Source organism: Zalophus californianus, chromosome 3 (assembly GCF_009762305.2).
Source record: "Zalophus californianus isolate mZalCal1 chromosome 3, mZalCal1.pri.v2, whole genome shotgun sequence".
NCBI lineage: Eukaryota > Metazoa > Chordata > Mammalia > Carnivora > Otariidae > Zalophus > Zalophus californianus.
The window spans coordinates 14,739,624-14,756,989 of record NC_045597.1 but is presented as its reverse complement, the minus strand read 5'-3'; the positions used below and the strand labels follow the sequence as shown (position 1 = coordinate 14,756,989).

Sequence of the window (17,366 nt, the reverse complement as noted above, 5' to 3'; positions counted from 1 at the left end):
ATGCACTTCCTTGTCAGTGCGGCCCATGAAGCTCTCTTACTACCTTAGAGCACAGCTGGCCCTTGCGCTTTCCCCTTCACAGTATTGTGGGGCCCAGGGAGCACTGATCACATTTATTCACCTTTGTATTCCCAGTATCTACAGCAGTGCACAGTATGACTCAAATAATGATAATTAAATAATGAGGCTTTTCAGTAAAAGTTTTTTTTTAAAGAGCAAATTACTTGTTTTGAAAACATTTCAGTTTAAAATATCATGAAAGGCATGTCTGCTCTATTTTTTTTTAACCTATCTCATGAAATCCTAAAATTGCTCAACTTCAAGGCCACCTGAGCCAAATGGAGTCCAGTAAATGAACACTTAAAATAATCAAAACTGTTGTTTCGGTAACATTTACATTCAAGAACAAAATCAAACTAATCACCACAGTAAGTTGTCTCTAAACTATTTAATCTCCATAGTTAAGAAGTTCTCCCCATGTCTACAAGGCTAAAGAAATCCCCCTCGAGGGATTCCATGTTAATACTTATTCTATTCTCTGTAGAGACAGAAAAATAACCTTTCTTTATAATAATTAATAATTAACCTTTTAGCCTCTGCTGCTAAAACCCCATTTCAGTATCTTTAATCTACTGACCTTCTCTCAGAAACATATTAACAAACACTTGTTCATTCTAAAGATATATGCATATATACAGATATGTAATATGTATTCATATATTTTTAAAAAGGAGGAATGACTAACTGCATCTTCTAGATAGTGAAATGAAAACACACAGTTTACCTGATTTGTTAAGGGCAAGTATTAAAAAAATCTCTTTAAAAGAATTTTGGCAAAAAAACCCAAAAAAACAAAAAACAACACTACTAGATGCAAAACTAATACTATTTCAAATAAATCTAGGTAAAAGAAAGCCATAATTCAACAATTTCTAGTTCTCTTTGATATAATGCAATCTGCAAACACTGGTAATTATGTGAGTTCTTATAATAAAGTATTAAACCTTTATTTTTTGGAAATGGATGCTTAGAATAATTTTCATTAAAACATCTTTTCAAACTTAATATTCAGATTTACTAACCCAATTAAGCATTTACACTTCACCCTTAACATTAAAAACAATAAACATATCTAATGTATGCACATAAATACAAATTTTTTAAGTTATAGTATTCACATCACCTACCTGTTTGCTTATAAATTGCTAATTCTTGTACAGTTTCCAAAAACTGCCAAAATTTTTCATTACTTTCTTCTGCCATAAATTCACTATTAAAATAAAAGTAATCAGTTAATAGACAGAAAGGAAAAATGAAATGCAATGAGAAACTACACCTTAAAACCAAATTATAACTTAGGGTTAAAACAAAAACCTCCAAAAATTAAAGTGACTGATTTCCGTTTACCATGATGCAGAAAGAGAACAAATTAATGATTCTTACATGAGATATCATTCCCAACTTACAAGCATATACTGGTGACTAGAAAAGATAGCATGAGAAATTACTTCTGGCTTTTCCTCATTAGTAGCTATAACTAAAAAATGGATATTTTGTTTCTATACTATATAACAGTATAGTTAACATACAGTGTTATATTAGTTTCAGGTGTACACTGTAGTGATTCAACAATTCCATACATCGCCCAGTGCTCATCACAAGTGCACTCCTTAATCCCTATCACCTATTTCACCCATCCCATCTTCTCTCTGGTAACCACCAATTTGTTCTCTATAGTTAAGAGTCTGTTTCTTGGTTTGTGTCTTTTTCCCTTTGCTCATTTGTTTCCTAAATTCTACATGAGTGAAATCATATGGTTTTTGTCTTTCTTTGACTTATTTCACTTAGCATTATACTATCTAGCTCCATCAATGTCATTGCAAATTACTGAGAATTATAATTTAACAGTAATGGAGTGTTATATAAAGGTAAAAAAAAAAAGAGACTGCCTATGTTTCACAAACAAAAATTGGTTTTATAAACATTTTTTAAAAATGTTATTGGGGTGCCTGAGTGGCTCAGTTGTTTGGGTGTCCAACTCTTGATTTTGGCTCAGGTCATGATCTCAGGGTCCTGGGATCAAGCCCGGCACTGGGCTCCACGCTGGGTGTGGTGGAGCCTACTTGGGATTCTCTCTCCCTCTGCCCCTCTGCCCCCACTCTCTCCCACGCACTCTCAAAATATAATATTTTTATTTAGCTCTTATTTGTGTAGACAATTTTATTATTTAAAACAGAAAACACCTTAATGAAAAAATTAATAGGAAGTTGGTGAATCGAATTAGGTCTTTGGCCTTGAAGCCCACCTTGATTTTTCCAGAGTGTAGGTCAGAAAAAATGACCAAAGCCATTTAAAACCTTAGGAGATAATGGGAAAAAAATAAATAAAAAAAGAAAACCTTTGGAAATAATTAAGTTAGAGGTTATTCAGTCCTATACAAAACAAAGTGCAAGACACCCAAAGGCAAGTAGATCCAACTATTTTTTTTTTTAAAGATTTTATTTATTTATCTGACAGAGAGAGACACAGCGAGAGAGGGAACACAAGCAGGGGGAGTGGGAGAGGGAGAAGCAGGCTTCCCGCTGAGCAGGGAGCCCGATGCCAGGGCTCCATCCCAGGACCCCGGGATCATGACCTGAGCCGAAGGCAGATGCTTAACGACTGAGCCACCCAGGCGCCCCGAGATCCAACTATTTAAACTAGAAAGGAAACAGCCATCAAACAGATGGTACAGATTTATCACCCATCTTATCTTTCTCTCTAGTCTCGGTAAATTTAAACTAATGCTTAATAAAAATGGAAGGTATGAGGACATCCACGACACATGTAAAGTAATTCTTGTGAGTCTGGTCACTAAAAGGCAAAAGGAGGAGAGAGAAACTGGTTTATCCACATAAATATGACAAGCACAGGCACTGAAAGCAATGCATAAACAACTCTTGCTATTAATGGTGTCCAACTCAATGGCATTTAAAAAAAAAAAAGAGGGGGGAGAGAGAGAGAAGCTAAAAGCAGAAGAAACAATGGGATAAACAGGGTGTGACCTGAAAAGGTCAAGGATGACACAAAATCTTAAGCAAAGCAGGGAGCAACACTTCATACCTAACCAACTTGACAACACCTACAGACACGCTCATATACTGTGCAACCACAGGCAAAACTTTCATATGCCAGAATTTACACATTTAGGTATGATCCTTCCAAGTGTTCACCTTGAGAATGTATTTTCACACTTATTCCCTCAATATACCACTACTCTCAGCACTTTTGGAACTCTTCTGGAATTTACTTTCAGGGGCAATTTGCCAGTAACATTAATTTTAAAAGAGGAAATAAATATCCTTGAGAGATCATCTAAATCAGTTCCTCACCTAAAGTTTAAAAAGGTATGAAAGACACAAAAAACTGGCATTTCCAATTTGTTCACTTGTTTTAAACAATACTTAGCTCCAAATAAGTGTTTCCCAAAAAAGTTCTACCACAGAGGAAAAAAGTGATGTGCACAGAAGATAGGTTTATATGTATGAAAGAGCATGACAGTAGTTATAAGTGAAATTCCAAAAATTATTTTCATCAAAAGCAACACCAGGGGAATAAAATACACTTTTGATGTAGAAGTTATGTTATAAAAATTTAGCCTCATCAGTCTATAATTATCCCTAGCAAATAGTTCTAAATTATAAATTTCTTTAGGTAGGGGACATACCTCATTCATCTTTGCTCCCTACACAGTGCCCATCATAGGGCCATGCACCACTAGATAAAAGCTGTAGTGGGAAAGACTTTATGTAACAAAGGACTTGCTTACAATTTATATTTGTTCACAGGTAAGTGCATGAGAGAACACTAAGCATCCCGTCTGGATAATGCCATCAGGACACCAGTTTCCACAGGTCAAGTATATTGTAGAGGTAATTCTGATGGTGGTCTGGAGAAGACAGTACCTAATACAAGGTCCCTTCCGGTGAATCAACATTATTGGGCACCTACTTCTTTTGCACTTGAGAGTACTGAGCCTTGGGAAAACAAGTATGACTAAGAAATACTCTTGGGCCCCTGGGTGGCTCAGGCAGTTGGGCGTCTGACTTGATTTTGGCTCAGGTCATAATCTCAGGGTTGTGAGATCGAGCCCCTCATCAGGCTCTGCACTCAGCAGGGAGTCTGCTTGAGAGTATCTCTCCCTCTCCTCTGCCCCTCCCACTCATGCTCTCTCTCTCAAATCTTTAAAAAAGACTCTTATTGCTTCTACCAAGCAAATACTTATTACTAATACTTACTGAGCACCTACATTTGTACACTGTGCCTTGGCAAAGTAAATATAAATAAGAAATAATCTTATCCCTTGAAGCTCACATTTTAGCAGCAGAGGTTAGCATACATACCTTGCAATAAGAATTATTACAGAAGTATTGACCAAATGCTATGAGAACATACTAGAAAGACATTAGTTTTATCAGGGGATAGGATAAGCCAAAGAGAAAGTAATATGGTAGGTCCATAAATAAGGTGGCAGTGAAGAAAAGACTGTAGCAGAGTATTATATTGCCTTCCTAGGGCTACTATATCAAATTACTACAAACGTAGTGGCTTAAAACAAGAGAAATTTATTCTCACAGTTCTAGAGGCCAAAAGTCTAAATTCCTGGTGTCAGGGCTAACACAACAAGTTCCAGAAGTCAGGATCTAGATTTATCTTTTTTGGGCGGGCCACCATTCAAGCCACTATAGTCCACCCTGGGCTCCCCAGAATCCACATCTGTCTCACATACAAAATGCATATGCCCTATCTCAACAACCCCCAATATAATCTCAACCCATTAGAGCATCATCTCTAAGCCAAAAGTACATGGAAATATCCCCAGAAGTCTCACATCTCATCAAGTAAATCATTTAAGCCAGGTATAAGTGAGACACTGGGCATGCTCATCCTGGGGCAAAATTCTTCTCCATATGTGGACCTGTGAACTAGAAAACAAGTTGTCTGCTTCCAAAATGCAGTGTTGAGACAGGCAATCCAAATTCCAAAGACAGACATTCCAACAGGGAAAAATTAGAAAGAATGAAGGAGTTACCAGTCCCATACGAGTTCGAAACACAGCAGAACAAATTCTATGAGATTTCAAGCCCTGAAGGGTTTCATAACCCTCAGTGGCTTATTGCTCTACTCGCCATGCCGCTTGCCATGGCTCTGCCCTCAGTCTCATCATTCGCTTCTCTTGAACGGTAGCACGTGTTTGCAGCCAAGTGCTGTACCAGCCAATTTCCTGCCTATGGAATTTTGAAAGTCTGACAGCCCCGTCTCATTTCATCCTGTCTCTGTCTCTTTTGCTATGAGCTGGCAATGTTTCTGCTGATACAACATAATAAAAATTCTTGTGAGTCTCTTGTAGGTCTCACGAGGGTCATGCCATTACAGAAAAACCCTCCACAGATCATTCCTGCATAAGCCCACCTCTATTCCTGGCTTCTGCTGTGATGGTTGAGTGGCTCCATGAGTCAGATGCCAAACCTAATTAGAAAAAGACTGTCCAGCCCTTTATGTGGTCTTCTTTCCAGAGCATGCATTCCCAACACTGAGTTTCCTCATTTCAACACTCTTTGCAATCTGGACAGGTGGAGAAGCTCCCAAGTTATAAAGTCCTGCCTTCCTTTTTCCTTAACAGCTCCTTCTTCAGTTTCTCTTTCCTCTTGTATTTTACTATAAACAAGGAGAAACCAGGAGACACTTTTACTGCTTTGTTGGAAATCTCCTTAGTTAGCTACCCAAGTTCATCACTTACAAGTTCTGTTTTCCACACAACTATAGAATCCAATTCAGCCAGTTTTCTGCCACTATAAAACAAGGATCATCTTTGTTTCCAATAACAGGTCCCTCATTTCCTTCTGAACTCTTACTAGCAGTACCTTTAATTTTCTTATTTCTACTAACATTCTACTCATGAGGACGTATTTCCTACGACAAAAGCTTCATCCCGATCACACTCCCTGCTTTCCTCTAAGTCCTTAGCAAAATCACCTTTAATGTCCCTATTTCTGCCAACAGCCTCCTTAAGGCAACCTAGGCTTTTTACCGTATTTCTCAAAACTCTTCCAGCTTTTGCTTGACTTACCAGCTACTTCCACATTTTTAGCTATTTGTTACAGCAGCACTCCACATTAAGTTATCAGGTCTGGACTGGTTTCCTAGGGCTGCTGTTAACAAATTACCAAAAACTTGGTAACCTAAAGCAACAGAAACTTATTGCTTCACAGTTCCGGAGGCCAGAAGTCCAAAATCAAGGTAGTGGTGTGGCTACACACCCTCCAAAGAATCTAGGGGAGAATCTTTCCTTGCCTCTTCAAGCTTATGGAGGATACAAGTGTTCCTTGGCTTATGGCTACATCAATCCAATCTCTGCCTCTGTTCACATATGGCCTTTTTCTCTTCTGTCTCTTATAAGGACATTGGACTTAGCACCCATCCAGATCAAGATCCTTAATTACATCTGTAAAAATCCTTTTTCCAAATAAGGTAACATTCATGGGTTCTAGCAGTTAGGATGGAGACATCTTTTGGGGAGCTGCCATTCTCCCATTACAAGTGATTAGGTTGGTACATCACATAGGGGCTAGATTGTGAAGGACCGTAAGGAGCATCTACAAAAGTTCCAGTTCTAAGACTCAAGGGAAATACAAATCAGGACACTGCAACTACAAATCTAAGACTGGAAAAAGTTAGACTGAGTTGGAAGAAGTATGGAATCAGATCCGTGCAAACTCTGGGAGAAACGGGGGAAGAGACAGAGGAAGAGGGCACATGTTAGGCTATAATACTTTATTCAATAAAACTACTTTATTACACCTGATAGCATAAAATACAATGGATTATAACATACTATGGACAATTATGTACCAACAAATCAGACAACCTAAAAGAAATATTCTTTACAAAATGGGATTCCAAACATCAAAATGCTTTGAGCTCCCCACCCTACTCCTGCTTTTGGGACCCCGGTTGTTTTGTGTTTAAAAACTATGGTCCCTCTTCATCCACATTTCTAAATAAATGCACCAACGTAACCAAAAGTAACTTAGAACTGCAATGGCCATTATTTGATCTCCCCTAACACTTTTCTCAAAGCTGAACTGGGCAGCCATGACTCTGAAATTGTCAAAGCTGTGTGGGATGCCTATTTGGATTGATATTTTGAAGTTTTCAAAGGTTATCAGAAATCTAAAATTGCCTCAGCAAAATACGATTTCTAGATTAGCTGAGGCAAACAATTACAAAGACACAAAAGTTTCTGCGGTCTCTCCTTCCCTCCTGCTGTCTTGTCTCAGGATGCGTGGCAGCCACCTTGCCTGCACACTGCACCTCCCATGCCATCATCCTCCTTCCCCTCTGTAATGCCTGCACCTCCTCTATACCCTCATTTCCCTCTTCTTATTCTCTAGCTAAAATTACTTCCCCACCCCACACTTCCCACTCCCTTCTTTCCTGAACCCATTAAAACCTTCCCCTTAAAGTTAAGTCTTCTGAGGATCTAAATAAACCCCAAATTCATTATGTTCCCTGGACTAAGGCTGAATTGTGAGCCACAGAGAGTTTCCTAAAGTGACTGAGGACCTCGATAGGTTTGCTGAAGAATTTAGCACAGCTGTTCCAACTTAGCAGCCTGGTTTCTCAGATTTATATCCATTCGTCCACATGCTTGTTGGTGAGGGTCAGGCCAAACACTGGATAAAATTACTCCAATGAGAAGATCCTGAAAGGGATTTAGAAAAACAGACACCTAACTTTTGGCAAGATGCTGAAACACTTGGTGGAAATCTCCACTGAGTAAGTACAGTAGCTTTTCCTAAGCCTGCTGATTGCAACAAAATTTAGGCTGGCACACAAAAGCCTTGTGAACCCATTCATGACTATTACAATCAACTCCAAATTGTTTTTATATTCTGGTGTTCCTTTAGATGCTGAATCTACCTAGGTAGCATTTAATTCTATGTTTATTAATAGGTTCTCATTTAGTTAAAAGGACCCGGGTTGAATGGGAAACTATGTCTACTCCAGATTTAGTCAATTAGGCAGACTAGCTTGCTCAGATCCTAGAAGTGTCACCCCCCTCCAAAAAAAGACCGATAAAATTCTTAAAATTCTTCATTTTCATCTCCAGCAAATGAAGGCCCCCGAACAAAACCAAAAACCTACTAGTTTTTACTATTTGCAAAGAGCCAGGACATTGGGGAAAAAAGCTGTTACTGGGTTAGGAGCTCCTGGCACCTTCAGCCCCCTAGCCAGTATTTCCAGAGTCCTCCTAATTCCCAAGAACAGGGCTCCAAGGAACTACAGAGGCTCTTCCCAGTCTTCCCTCTTAATCGATCAGAGAAACCACTCTCCAGATTGGGAATGAATCTCTGTCCTTATTGACACCAGAGCAACACTTGGTGCTCAACCCCACTACCATGAAGCAGCCCCTGCTCTGGAGCACTAAAGTGTGGGGTCTCCAATAAACCTCAACAGGTTCCTATCTTTGAATCTACTCCCTTTTGTCTAAGCACTCTGATACACATACCTTTCTCCTTAGTTGCTCTGCCACTCTTCATTTATTGGGCTGAGAGTTCTTAGAAAAATACACCAGAATTCCTTTCTCCTAAAAGGGGAAATAATTCTAGAATCTGACCGTAGTAATCAAAATAGGCAGCCAGGTAAATTAAATGACCCTTTGACATCTTTTATTTGCTCTGACTCTGACAGCACTACAGCTGAGTCTGAGGACACTGATCATTTGCGCTATTGGGTCCATCCTCTATGGACAAGATCTTCAACTAATATTGGCAGAATCCACAGTGTGCCTCCCATCAAGACTCAAATAGATTCCTCAAAACTTCTCCCTAGAATTAATGAATATCCTATAAAGAAGCCTTTCAAGGCATCAAGCACTATAATAGAAGATTACAAAGCTCAAGGCCTCATTATCCCTATTATGTGCCTATTTTACCTATGAGGAAATCCAATGGCCAAGGATGGAGGTTTGTCCAGGACCTCTGAGCAATAAATGACACTGTTATCCCTCAGGACTCTGCTGTTCCTAATCCATACACTGATATCCATTCCCACTGGAGCCAAATTTTTCACTGTAATTGATCTACACAATGCATTCTTTAGTATTCCAGTTGATAAAGATAGCCAGTATCTTTTTACTTTCACTTAGGAAGAATGGAAATACACCTGGACAGCAATGCCCCCCAGTTTCAGAGTCTTTCTTTTCACAAACCTGAGAAGCTGATTTGGATGTTAAGTTTTTTACAGGCTCTACTTGGTTACAATACCTAGATGATTTGCTTCTCTGTTCTCCTTCTCAAACCTCTTCATAGGAAGACAGAAACCACCTGTTAAAACTTTTGGCATTAAAGGGAAATAAACACTCCAAAGAAAAACTTCTCTTTGCTCAAACTCAGGTTTGATACTTAGGGCATCTGCCCTCGGAAAAAGGACATTTGGATCCAGGGAGATTTCATGGCATTCTGAACTTTCCAAAAACCTAAAAATAAGGCCAATTATGAGGTTTTCTTGAACTGGCTAGCTACTGTCAAAACTGGATTCCAGGGGCGCCCGGGTGGATCAGTCGGTTAGGCATCTGCTTTTGGCTCGGGTCAGGATCCCAGGATCAAGCCCCAGGTCGGGCTCCTTGCTCAGCGGGGAGTCTGCTTCTCCCTCTTCCTCTGACTGCTGCTCCCCCTGCTTGTGCTCTAATAAATGAATAAAATCTTAAAAAAAAAAAAAACAACTGGATTCCAAATTTCTCTTATGGCTCAATCTCTAAATGTTTTACTAAAAAAGGTAAAACCTCACCCTATTATTTGGAAAGATCAGGAAGACATGTCTTTGCATATGAGAGAAGGGAATACCCTTGGGAGTACTCACCCAAAAACATAGGGACCCATAGGGTATTACAGTCAACAATTAGACCCAATGACACAGGGTTATCACCCTGGCCTCAGAAACATTCCTGATGAAATCATCATGGGATCCCTTTTAACCACCCTTGTATTTTGGCTAAGGGCAAAACTGCAAACATTTATACTGATAGCAGGTATGCCTTTGGGGTAGCTCATGACTTTGGATTACGGAAACAAAGTTTTCTTACCTCCAATAGGGCTAAAATTAAAAATGGCTCTTATGTCCAAAATTTGTTAGATGCCACACTTTTGCTGGCTGCTCTGGCTGTTATTATGGCTCCTGAGCATTCCACACTCAACTCCCTGGAGGCCAAAGGAAACCATCTCATTGATATTTCTACCCAAAACACTGCTCTCAAAGAAACCAATAATGTGTCATGGTCCAAAGAGATGTTCTGCCAAATGATAATTCAGAAGGACCACTAGGAGATACCCAACAATCGGGCCACCTGGGTGGCTCAGTCAGTTAAGTGTCTGCCTTCAGCTTGGGTCATGATCTCGTGGTCCTGGTATCGAGCCCCACATCAGGCTCCCTGCTGAGTAGGGAGTCTGCCTCTCCCCTCTGCGTGTATGCATTCTCTTGCTCTCTCAAATAAATAATCTTAAAAAAAAAAAAAAGAGATGCCCAACAAATTGCCCCAGAGGGGTAAAAACAATATTGGAAACCTAATAATTGTTGGTTGGTTCAATAAAAAAGACAGAACTCTGGTTTGGACCAAAAACAATCTGGCACTACCAGAAATCTTCAAGTTCCGACTACTTACCACTATATGCGCATTAAACCATTGTGGTCTACTGACACAAGATAATATTCATGAACCAATACTGGTGGGGACATATTAATGAGGTTGCAAGAAGTGCCTACCTCACTTGCCCCACCTGTCAAAAACACAATCCAGGGAAACCTGTTTGTGCAGATGGATTTCACAGCGCTTTCCAATCGCATGGATAGAAACAAGTTTCAGTAATGGTCTATGTTTTCTCACTGGACTGAAGCTTTCCCTTACAGAGAGGCCGCTGTTCTTACTTGGCTAAAAATTGTTAGAAAAAGTGATCCCCACCTGGGGAACCCTCTCAAACTTCATAGTGATTGGGAACCCATTTTAATGATCAGCTGCTTTGACGTCTGTGCTGTTTGCCCAATTTACGACAGTGTCACGGTGCAGATCATCCTCGATCCTCAGAGTTAGTTGAACATACTAACAACACTATTAAGACTCAATTGGCAAAATTTGTAGAGATCCTCCAAATACCTTCGCCAAAAGCACTGCCACTGGTTCTTCTAAATCTCAGATCCACCCCTTTGAAACTCAGACTCTCACCCCTTTTTTTTTTTTTAAAGATTTTTATTTATTTAAGAGAGAGTGAGAAACAGCATGAGAGGAGAGAGGGTCAGAGGGAGAAGCAGGCTCCTCCATGCGGGGCTCTATCCCAGGACTCCGGGATCATGACCTGAGCCGAAGGCAGTCGCTCAACCGAGCCACCCAGGCGCCCAGACTCTCACCCTCTGAGATGGTCACAGAGGTCCAATGCACTTGGCCCCTACAGCTCCTCTGACCCACAGTAGATAAAAGGAGATATACTTCAATATTGTTAATAGCCTAATTACTTCTATGAAAAATAACTGTGCTTTGGTAGAGTGATCTTTTTCATTGCCAGGAGACAATGACCTTAAGCATCACATCTTGCAAACTGGAGATTTCATCTACAGAAAAAGGCACCTCCAGAAAGACTATCCAATCTCGCTGGAAAGGCTCTTACCAGGAACTGCTAATCTTTGTGGCACCAAACTCCAAGGGACAGGCTCTTGGATTCACGTGACACATCTAGAGAAATCACCAAACCCTGACTGGACCTGTACACCATGTGGGGACCCGCAAGCAAAGGTTTCCTCGAATGAAAGTAGACCACATCTGACGGTAGAGCTTTCTCAGCTTGCGGGGACCAGGCCTGTATACCTTTCCTGCACCGTTTGCTTCTACTATCTCCTTCTTAGAAAGGAAATGCTCCCGTGCATTTCCCAAGCCCTTGTAAAAGTGAGAAAAACCTCTTGATTACGGCCTTTCAGCAACAGCCTCATCATGATCCCATGACAAATTAAATTTTCACTTGCTTTTTCTGAAGGGTTAGAAGGCTCAGAATTTACAAATGTCTTTCATCTGCACTATTATCTGATTCTGAATTCTTATTCAAATTCATGGTTTTTGAATTTGCAACCTTACAGGCTATATTACTGGATAACATCTGTTTTCAAATGGTTCTTTTGAGATAATACTGTTTTAATACACCTGTGAAGTTTTGCTATTTTTGCAAAAAGTTCATTAGTTATTGCCTCATGTTTATACCTGCATGGATCTCTCAAATGCACGTGGTGAATTCTTTCAGTTTGCTCTTACAGTAGTCACTATTTTGCCTTCATGGCTACTTTATGTGGGGACTTCCAGGAAGCACACGACTCTAGGTTTGCTTCCATAGAGAGAACTTTTCTCCCTTAAGTCGAAATAAGTGCCAATAAATACCTTCAGCTGGACACTTTCTGACCTAGGGGCCCCGTTTAGAACCATAATACAATTTGGAAGTTATGTTACTTCTTGTTTTTGTATAATTTTTTGTATTTAGTTGCCTGTCAAACTTTTATAAAAATGATGTACTCAATTAGAGGATCTCCAATACTTACTGTCTTGATATCATACAGACTTTAGGTGGTTAGGAGGGAGAACTCTGAGGCATTTCCTTTCCTTGTTACTCAAATGTGGCTTTCAGTGGCTTCCACCCCCCGTGTACTTTCCATCAATGTAGGACAAGACAATCAGGAAAGATCCTTTCTGGCAGAGGGACAAAACCACTAAATATGAAAAACCTTTTGGTCAGTGATGCTTTCAAGGAAAGATTTTGACCAAAAGGGTGAAATGTAAAAATTATTAAACAGAAACCTCACTAAAGTGGACTGGGGATGGAGAAGGGGTCCCTGTACCACTCCATGTCAATTACAGAAAGAACTGTCAATTAGACTCCTAACAGAAAATTTTCAACAGGAATCATCAATTATAGGCCTAATAGAGAAAGATGTATTTTGCATTTCCTACAAGAAACTGACTAGTCCTGCAACTCAGCCAAAGAGAAACTGTCGTCATACTGGCTCTGGCTTTTCTCCAAAGACTTTTGTTCAAAACAACTCCTCCAAACTTTCTCAATCTCCATAAAATAATGTTCCTCTCCTTTGTTTGACTTGCCTATGGCTTTGCCATAGTTTGATGGTTCCTAACTGCAATTCTGTATTATTCCCAAATAAGTCCATTTTTGCTGGTAAAATACTTATTTTTAAGGTTAACTGGTACACTTTGTTATAAAACAAGTCATGGGTACCTAATGTATAGGATGGTGACTACAGTTAATTGTACTGCATAATTGAAAATTACAAAGAGATGTTAAAAGTTCTCAACATGAGAAAAAAACTTGTACCTATGTTAGGTGATGGATGTTAACTAGACTTACGGCTCTTATTTCACAATATATACTGAATATTATTACACCTGAAACTAGTATGTAATGTTAATTATATCTCAAAAAACTGTGTTAGTATCTTAAATATGCAATGTAGTGTCAGGTGATACTCTTCTTAGGACCATAAGCTGTTTCTTTGGCGAACTGACAAAACTGGCGTTAAAAATTCATGCTACCAAAGAAAGGAACTTTCAGATTTTGTTTAACTTCTAGAATACTAAGCAAAATCCAACAGCTATAGGTTTTGTTTCTGCAAAGTGATATCTTAGGAACTAATTTCAGTGGAGGACCTCGGGAAACTGCCTTCTCCGCAGGAAGCCTAGAAGCCAAGCCTATCAATGGTGTAGCTATGAAACTAGGGGCTTCCAATACCGTTTCCTAAAAAGAACTGCCTGCATCAAACGCCACACGCCAGCTCCCGTTCATCCTTTTCCGTAAATGCTAATGAAATCCAAGAGTTAAAGGCCCTGAAGTTTGGAAAACCGTGGGTGGGGCAAAGTAGGAACTGCGGGTGAGTGCCGCGCACGGGGTCGCAAGGGATGTGGTGATGCTCCGGCGCCCAGCACGAGGACGCCTGCAGCGGCGGTGCAAGGAGCTGGAGGGCCGGCCGCCGGCTGGACGGGGTCCGAGGGGCCTGCAGGGACCGGCGCGTCCACAGCCCCGCCGCCCCTGCCTCCGCGCTGGGCTCGGCAGAGGGGCCGGGCCGCACCCACCTGGCCTCCAGCAGCAGCGGGGTCTCGGGCCACTTCGCGGCCAAGTGGGCCGTCACCGCCTTGGACGACGAGGCCGTCCGAGCGCCGAGCAGCGAGAAGCACAGCGCCGTGGAGCCCAGGAGCAGCCGCACCACGTCCGCGGCCCTTGCCATGGCGCGGAGAGGGAAACGCGAGCCCCTCTGACCCGACGCCCACAGCCCGCAGCCGTCACGGTACAGCCGGCTCCTCCCGTCGCGCGGCCGCCCACTTCCGGTGGGGGGAGCTCAAGTCCGTTACTCGGAGCCCGGGGCCTGGCGGGCAGCGAGCGCATGCGCGTCCCCCTCCGGCGCCGTCCTGGGAGCCCCCCGGGGCTGAGTCCTGGAGCCACGTAGGTGCGGGTGGTGCTGGAAGGAACCTGGGCGTGGCCGATACTCCGGCGGGTCTGCGATCTCGGCCTCCTGTTCTCGGGCAGAGGATGTGGGACACGGGGAGGGGAGGCTGGCTCCCGGAGACCGAACTGGGATTGCCGCCGACTAAGGCGGGGTGGAGATGCCAAAATTTGGAAGCAAAGGCAGGAACTGTTGTGGATTTTATCCACGTTTACACAGGCGGAAAATAAGGCTCATCGAGGTTCAGTTGTCTACTTTATGGGCTTCTAAATTGCATATTAGAATCATCTGGTAGGGCTTTGAGAAAGCCTGATGCCCAGTAGTATTTAACCCACCCCGCCCTTCCCCCCGCCCCCGCCCCCGTGATCAAGAGGGCGGTCAGGTTTGGAAACCAGTGACATCACCTGGAGGGCTTGTTAAAACACTGGGTGTTGGGGGGGCATCTGGGTGGCTCAATCTGTTAAGGGTCTGCCTTCGGCTCAGGTCATGATCCTGGGGTCCTAGGATGGAGCCCCAAGTCAGGCTCCCTGCTCAGTGGGGAGCCTGCTTCCAGCTTGTGCTCTTTCTCTCCCTGTCAAATAAATAAATAAATAAATAAATAAAATCTTTAAAAAAACAACACTGGTTGTTGGGCCTCATCCTAGTGTTTCTGATTCAGTAGATCTGTGTGTGTGTGTGTGTGTTGGGTATGGGGAGGGAGCAAGAATTTGCGTTTCACAGCTATCACGTTCCCAGGCGATACTGATACTGCGGGCTGGAAATCCCGCTTTTAGCCTTTGGACTCAAACGTGGTCCACAAGGTAGCAGCAGCATTATCCATGAGCTCATTAGAAATGCAGAATCTCAGGCCCCACCCTGGACCTACTTAATCGGAATCACCAGGTTAACAGGAACCCCAGGTGGTACTGTGCACATTAAAGTTTCAGAGGATCTGGTTTAGAGGGTGACAGGTGAAAAATGCTTGGGAAAATGATAGTAGCTTATGTCGTTATCGGCCCAAATCACACAGCTTTGACTGAGTCTTGATTTAAACCAAGGACCGTCTGACCCGAAAGCTCCTGCATTTACTACATCAGGCTCAAAGACAAAACCTTGCAACAGAGTTAAGTGGTTTTCCAGTACATATGATTCATCAAATCAAAACATTCAGTTTTATTTAACTGGGCAGAGGTGGAGCCTCGAGATTCTGGCTCCTAGTCAGGAATGATTCTTTTTCTCTTCAGAAGGCTGTTAATTTATTATAAATATTAAAATATATGGTAAAGAGAAGCAGTAGCTGGGAAAAGTATTTGAGAATGCACTGATCCATTCCTTTTTTCCAGTTACTCCCCTGCCTCATAAGGAATCTGGATCTCTTGAAGCTGCTGCTCTTTTTTTTTTTTTTTTTTTCATTTCCCTTCATTTGCTTAGTATATGCCTTTCCTTAGAAGACCTTGCTCTGGAAATTCTACTCAGGTGTCACCTTCTAAGTTTAGCCTTCATTCCCGATTTTTCCTACTTGATAAGATCTATCCCTCCTTCAAATTCCCATAAGCTCTTTATTTTCTGGATCATATATCCTTTGTAATTCTCACTTTAGAATTTGAATACAGTACTTATTTCTCCTATTAGAGATGGTGTTTTCCCTCAGGACTCATGCCTTACTTATCTTTAGCATCCGTTGCAATACCTAGCACAATACATGTTATTGGGGCTCAATAAATATTGAACAGTCCTTTTTTTTGGGGGGGTAAGTAGGCAGAAAGCTAAGGCAGATGAGTAAGGAGCTTCATTTCTATCCACAGAACGTAATGGAAATATATATTATGAATCTTCCACAACTATTTGCTTTAATTAACTCCTCATGTCCACTTATTCTTGGACTGAAATTTTGACTGAAATTGTAAGATGAAGGAAGTAAGATATTTACAGTGAATGTCTTCAGTGAAAGCATATCTGATGTTTGCAAATTTTTAAGAAATGACTTGTGGCATGAAGAGTCACAAAATACACTATTAAAGGACACTACTAAAATATATATTTATATATATTCCAGTATATTTGAGTTCACAGTGGGGAGGAATGCTACATTTCTCTTTTAAAGAATGAAATTAGGGGCGCCTGGGTGGCTCAGTTGGTTAGGCGACTGCCTTCGGCTCAGGTCATGATCCTGGAGTCCCAGGATCAAGTCCCGCATCGGGCTCCCTGCTCAGCGGGGAGTCTGCTTCTCCCTCTGACCCGCTTCCCTCTCGTGCTCTCTCTCATTCTCTCTCTCTCAAATAAATAAATAAAATCTTTAAAAAAAAATAAAGAAAGAATGAAATTAATCTAATCCAGGGTCATTTATTTACATAATTATTATACCTTTTAGCTTACATAGTATTTTCCTAGAAATTTAAGTGGGTTTGAAATATTCCTTAGACTGACCATCTTTGGTCAGTCCTCATCTGCAGAACAAAAGAATAGGAGTAGGTGATATGTAATCACTGGAGGAGTCATCAAGAGACCTACTAGTTGACCTCAGAGCTGGACTCGGGCAATGGGACTCCTTACTCTCTCTTCTGTCCTTGGAATGTAAGCTCTGAAGCAGCTTTCAGAGAGAAATATTATTGAGACCATCTGCTCTGTATAGGAGGCTGAACTCTGGTAAAGCCTCAGTATAAACTCTTAAGCTTCTGGCAGTTGGGTGCACAGATCTACTTGTCTTGCAGTTGTCCCAAACAAGCCTTGTAAGAAAGTTCCTTTCCTTCTTAAAACGGACACCTACCAATGTGGAGTGGTCTGCTTCTTTCTTCGATTTCTCCTTGCCCTCTGAGTATGGCAGCCAGTTTCAAAGTTCACCAAGGGAGCTCTCAAGGTTGAGA

The 17,366-nt window shown here is 41.5% G+C and overlaps 1 protein-coding gene across 2 annotated transcripts in view; it reads right to left on the bottom strand.

Moving 5' to 3' along the window:
• Nucleotides 1-14,446, bottom strand: part of UGGT2 (UDP-glucose glycoprotein glucosyltransferase 2) — a 170,348-nt gene extending 155,902 nt beyond the window's left edge. For both annotated transcript variants that reach the window (XM_027588084.1, XM_027588085.1), the window contains exons 1-2: nt 14,156-14,446; nt 1,188-1,270 (exon numbers count right to left, since the gene is read on the bottom strand). In XM_027588084.1, the coding sequence (XP_027443885.1) occupies nt 1,188-1,270; nt 14,156-14,307 (235 nt within the window). In that variant the 5' untranslated portion in view covers nt 14,308-14,446. The remainder of the gene's footprint in view (nt 1-1,187; nt 1,271-14,155) is intronic.
• Between the last annotated feature and the right edge of the window lie 2,920 nt (nt 14,447-17,366).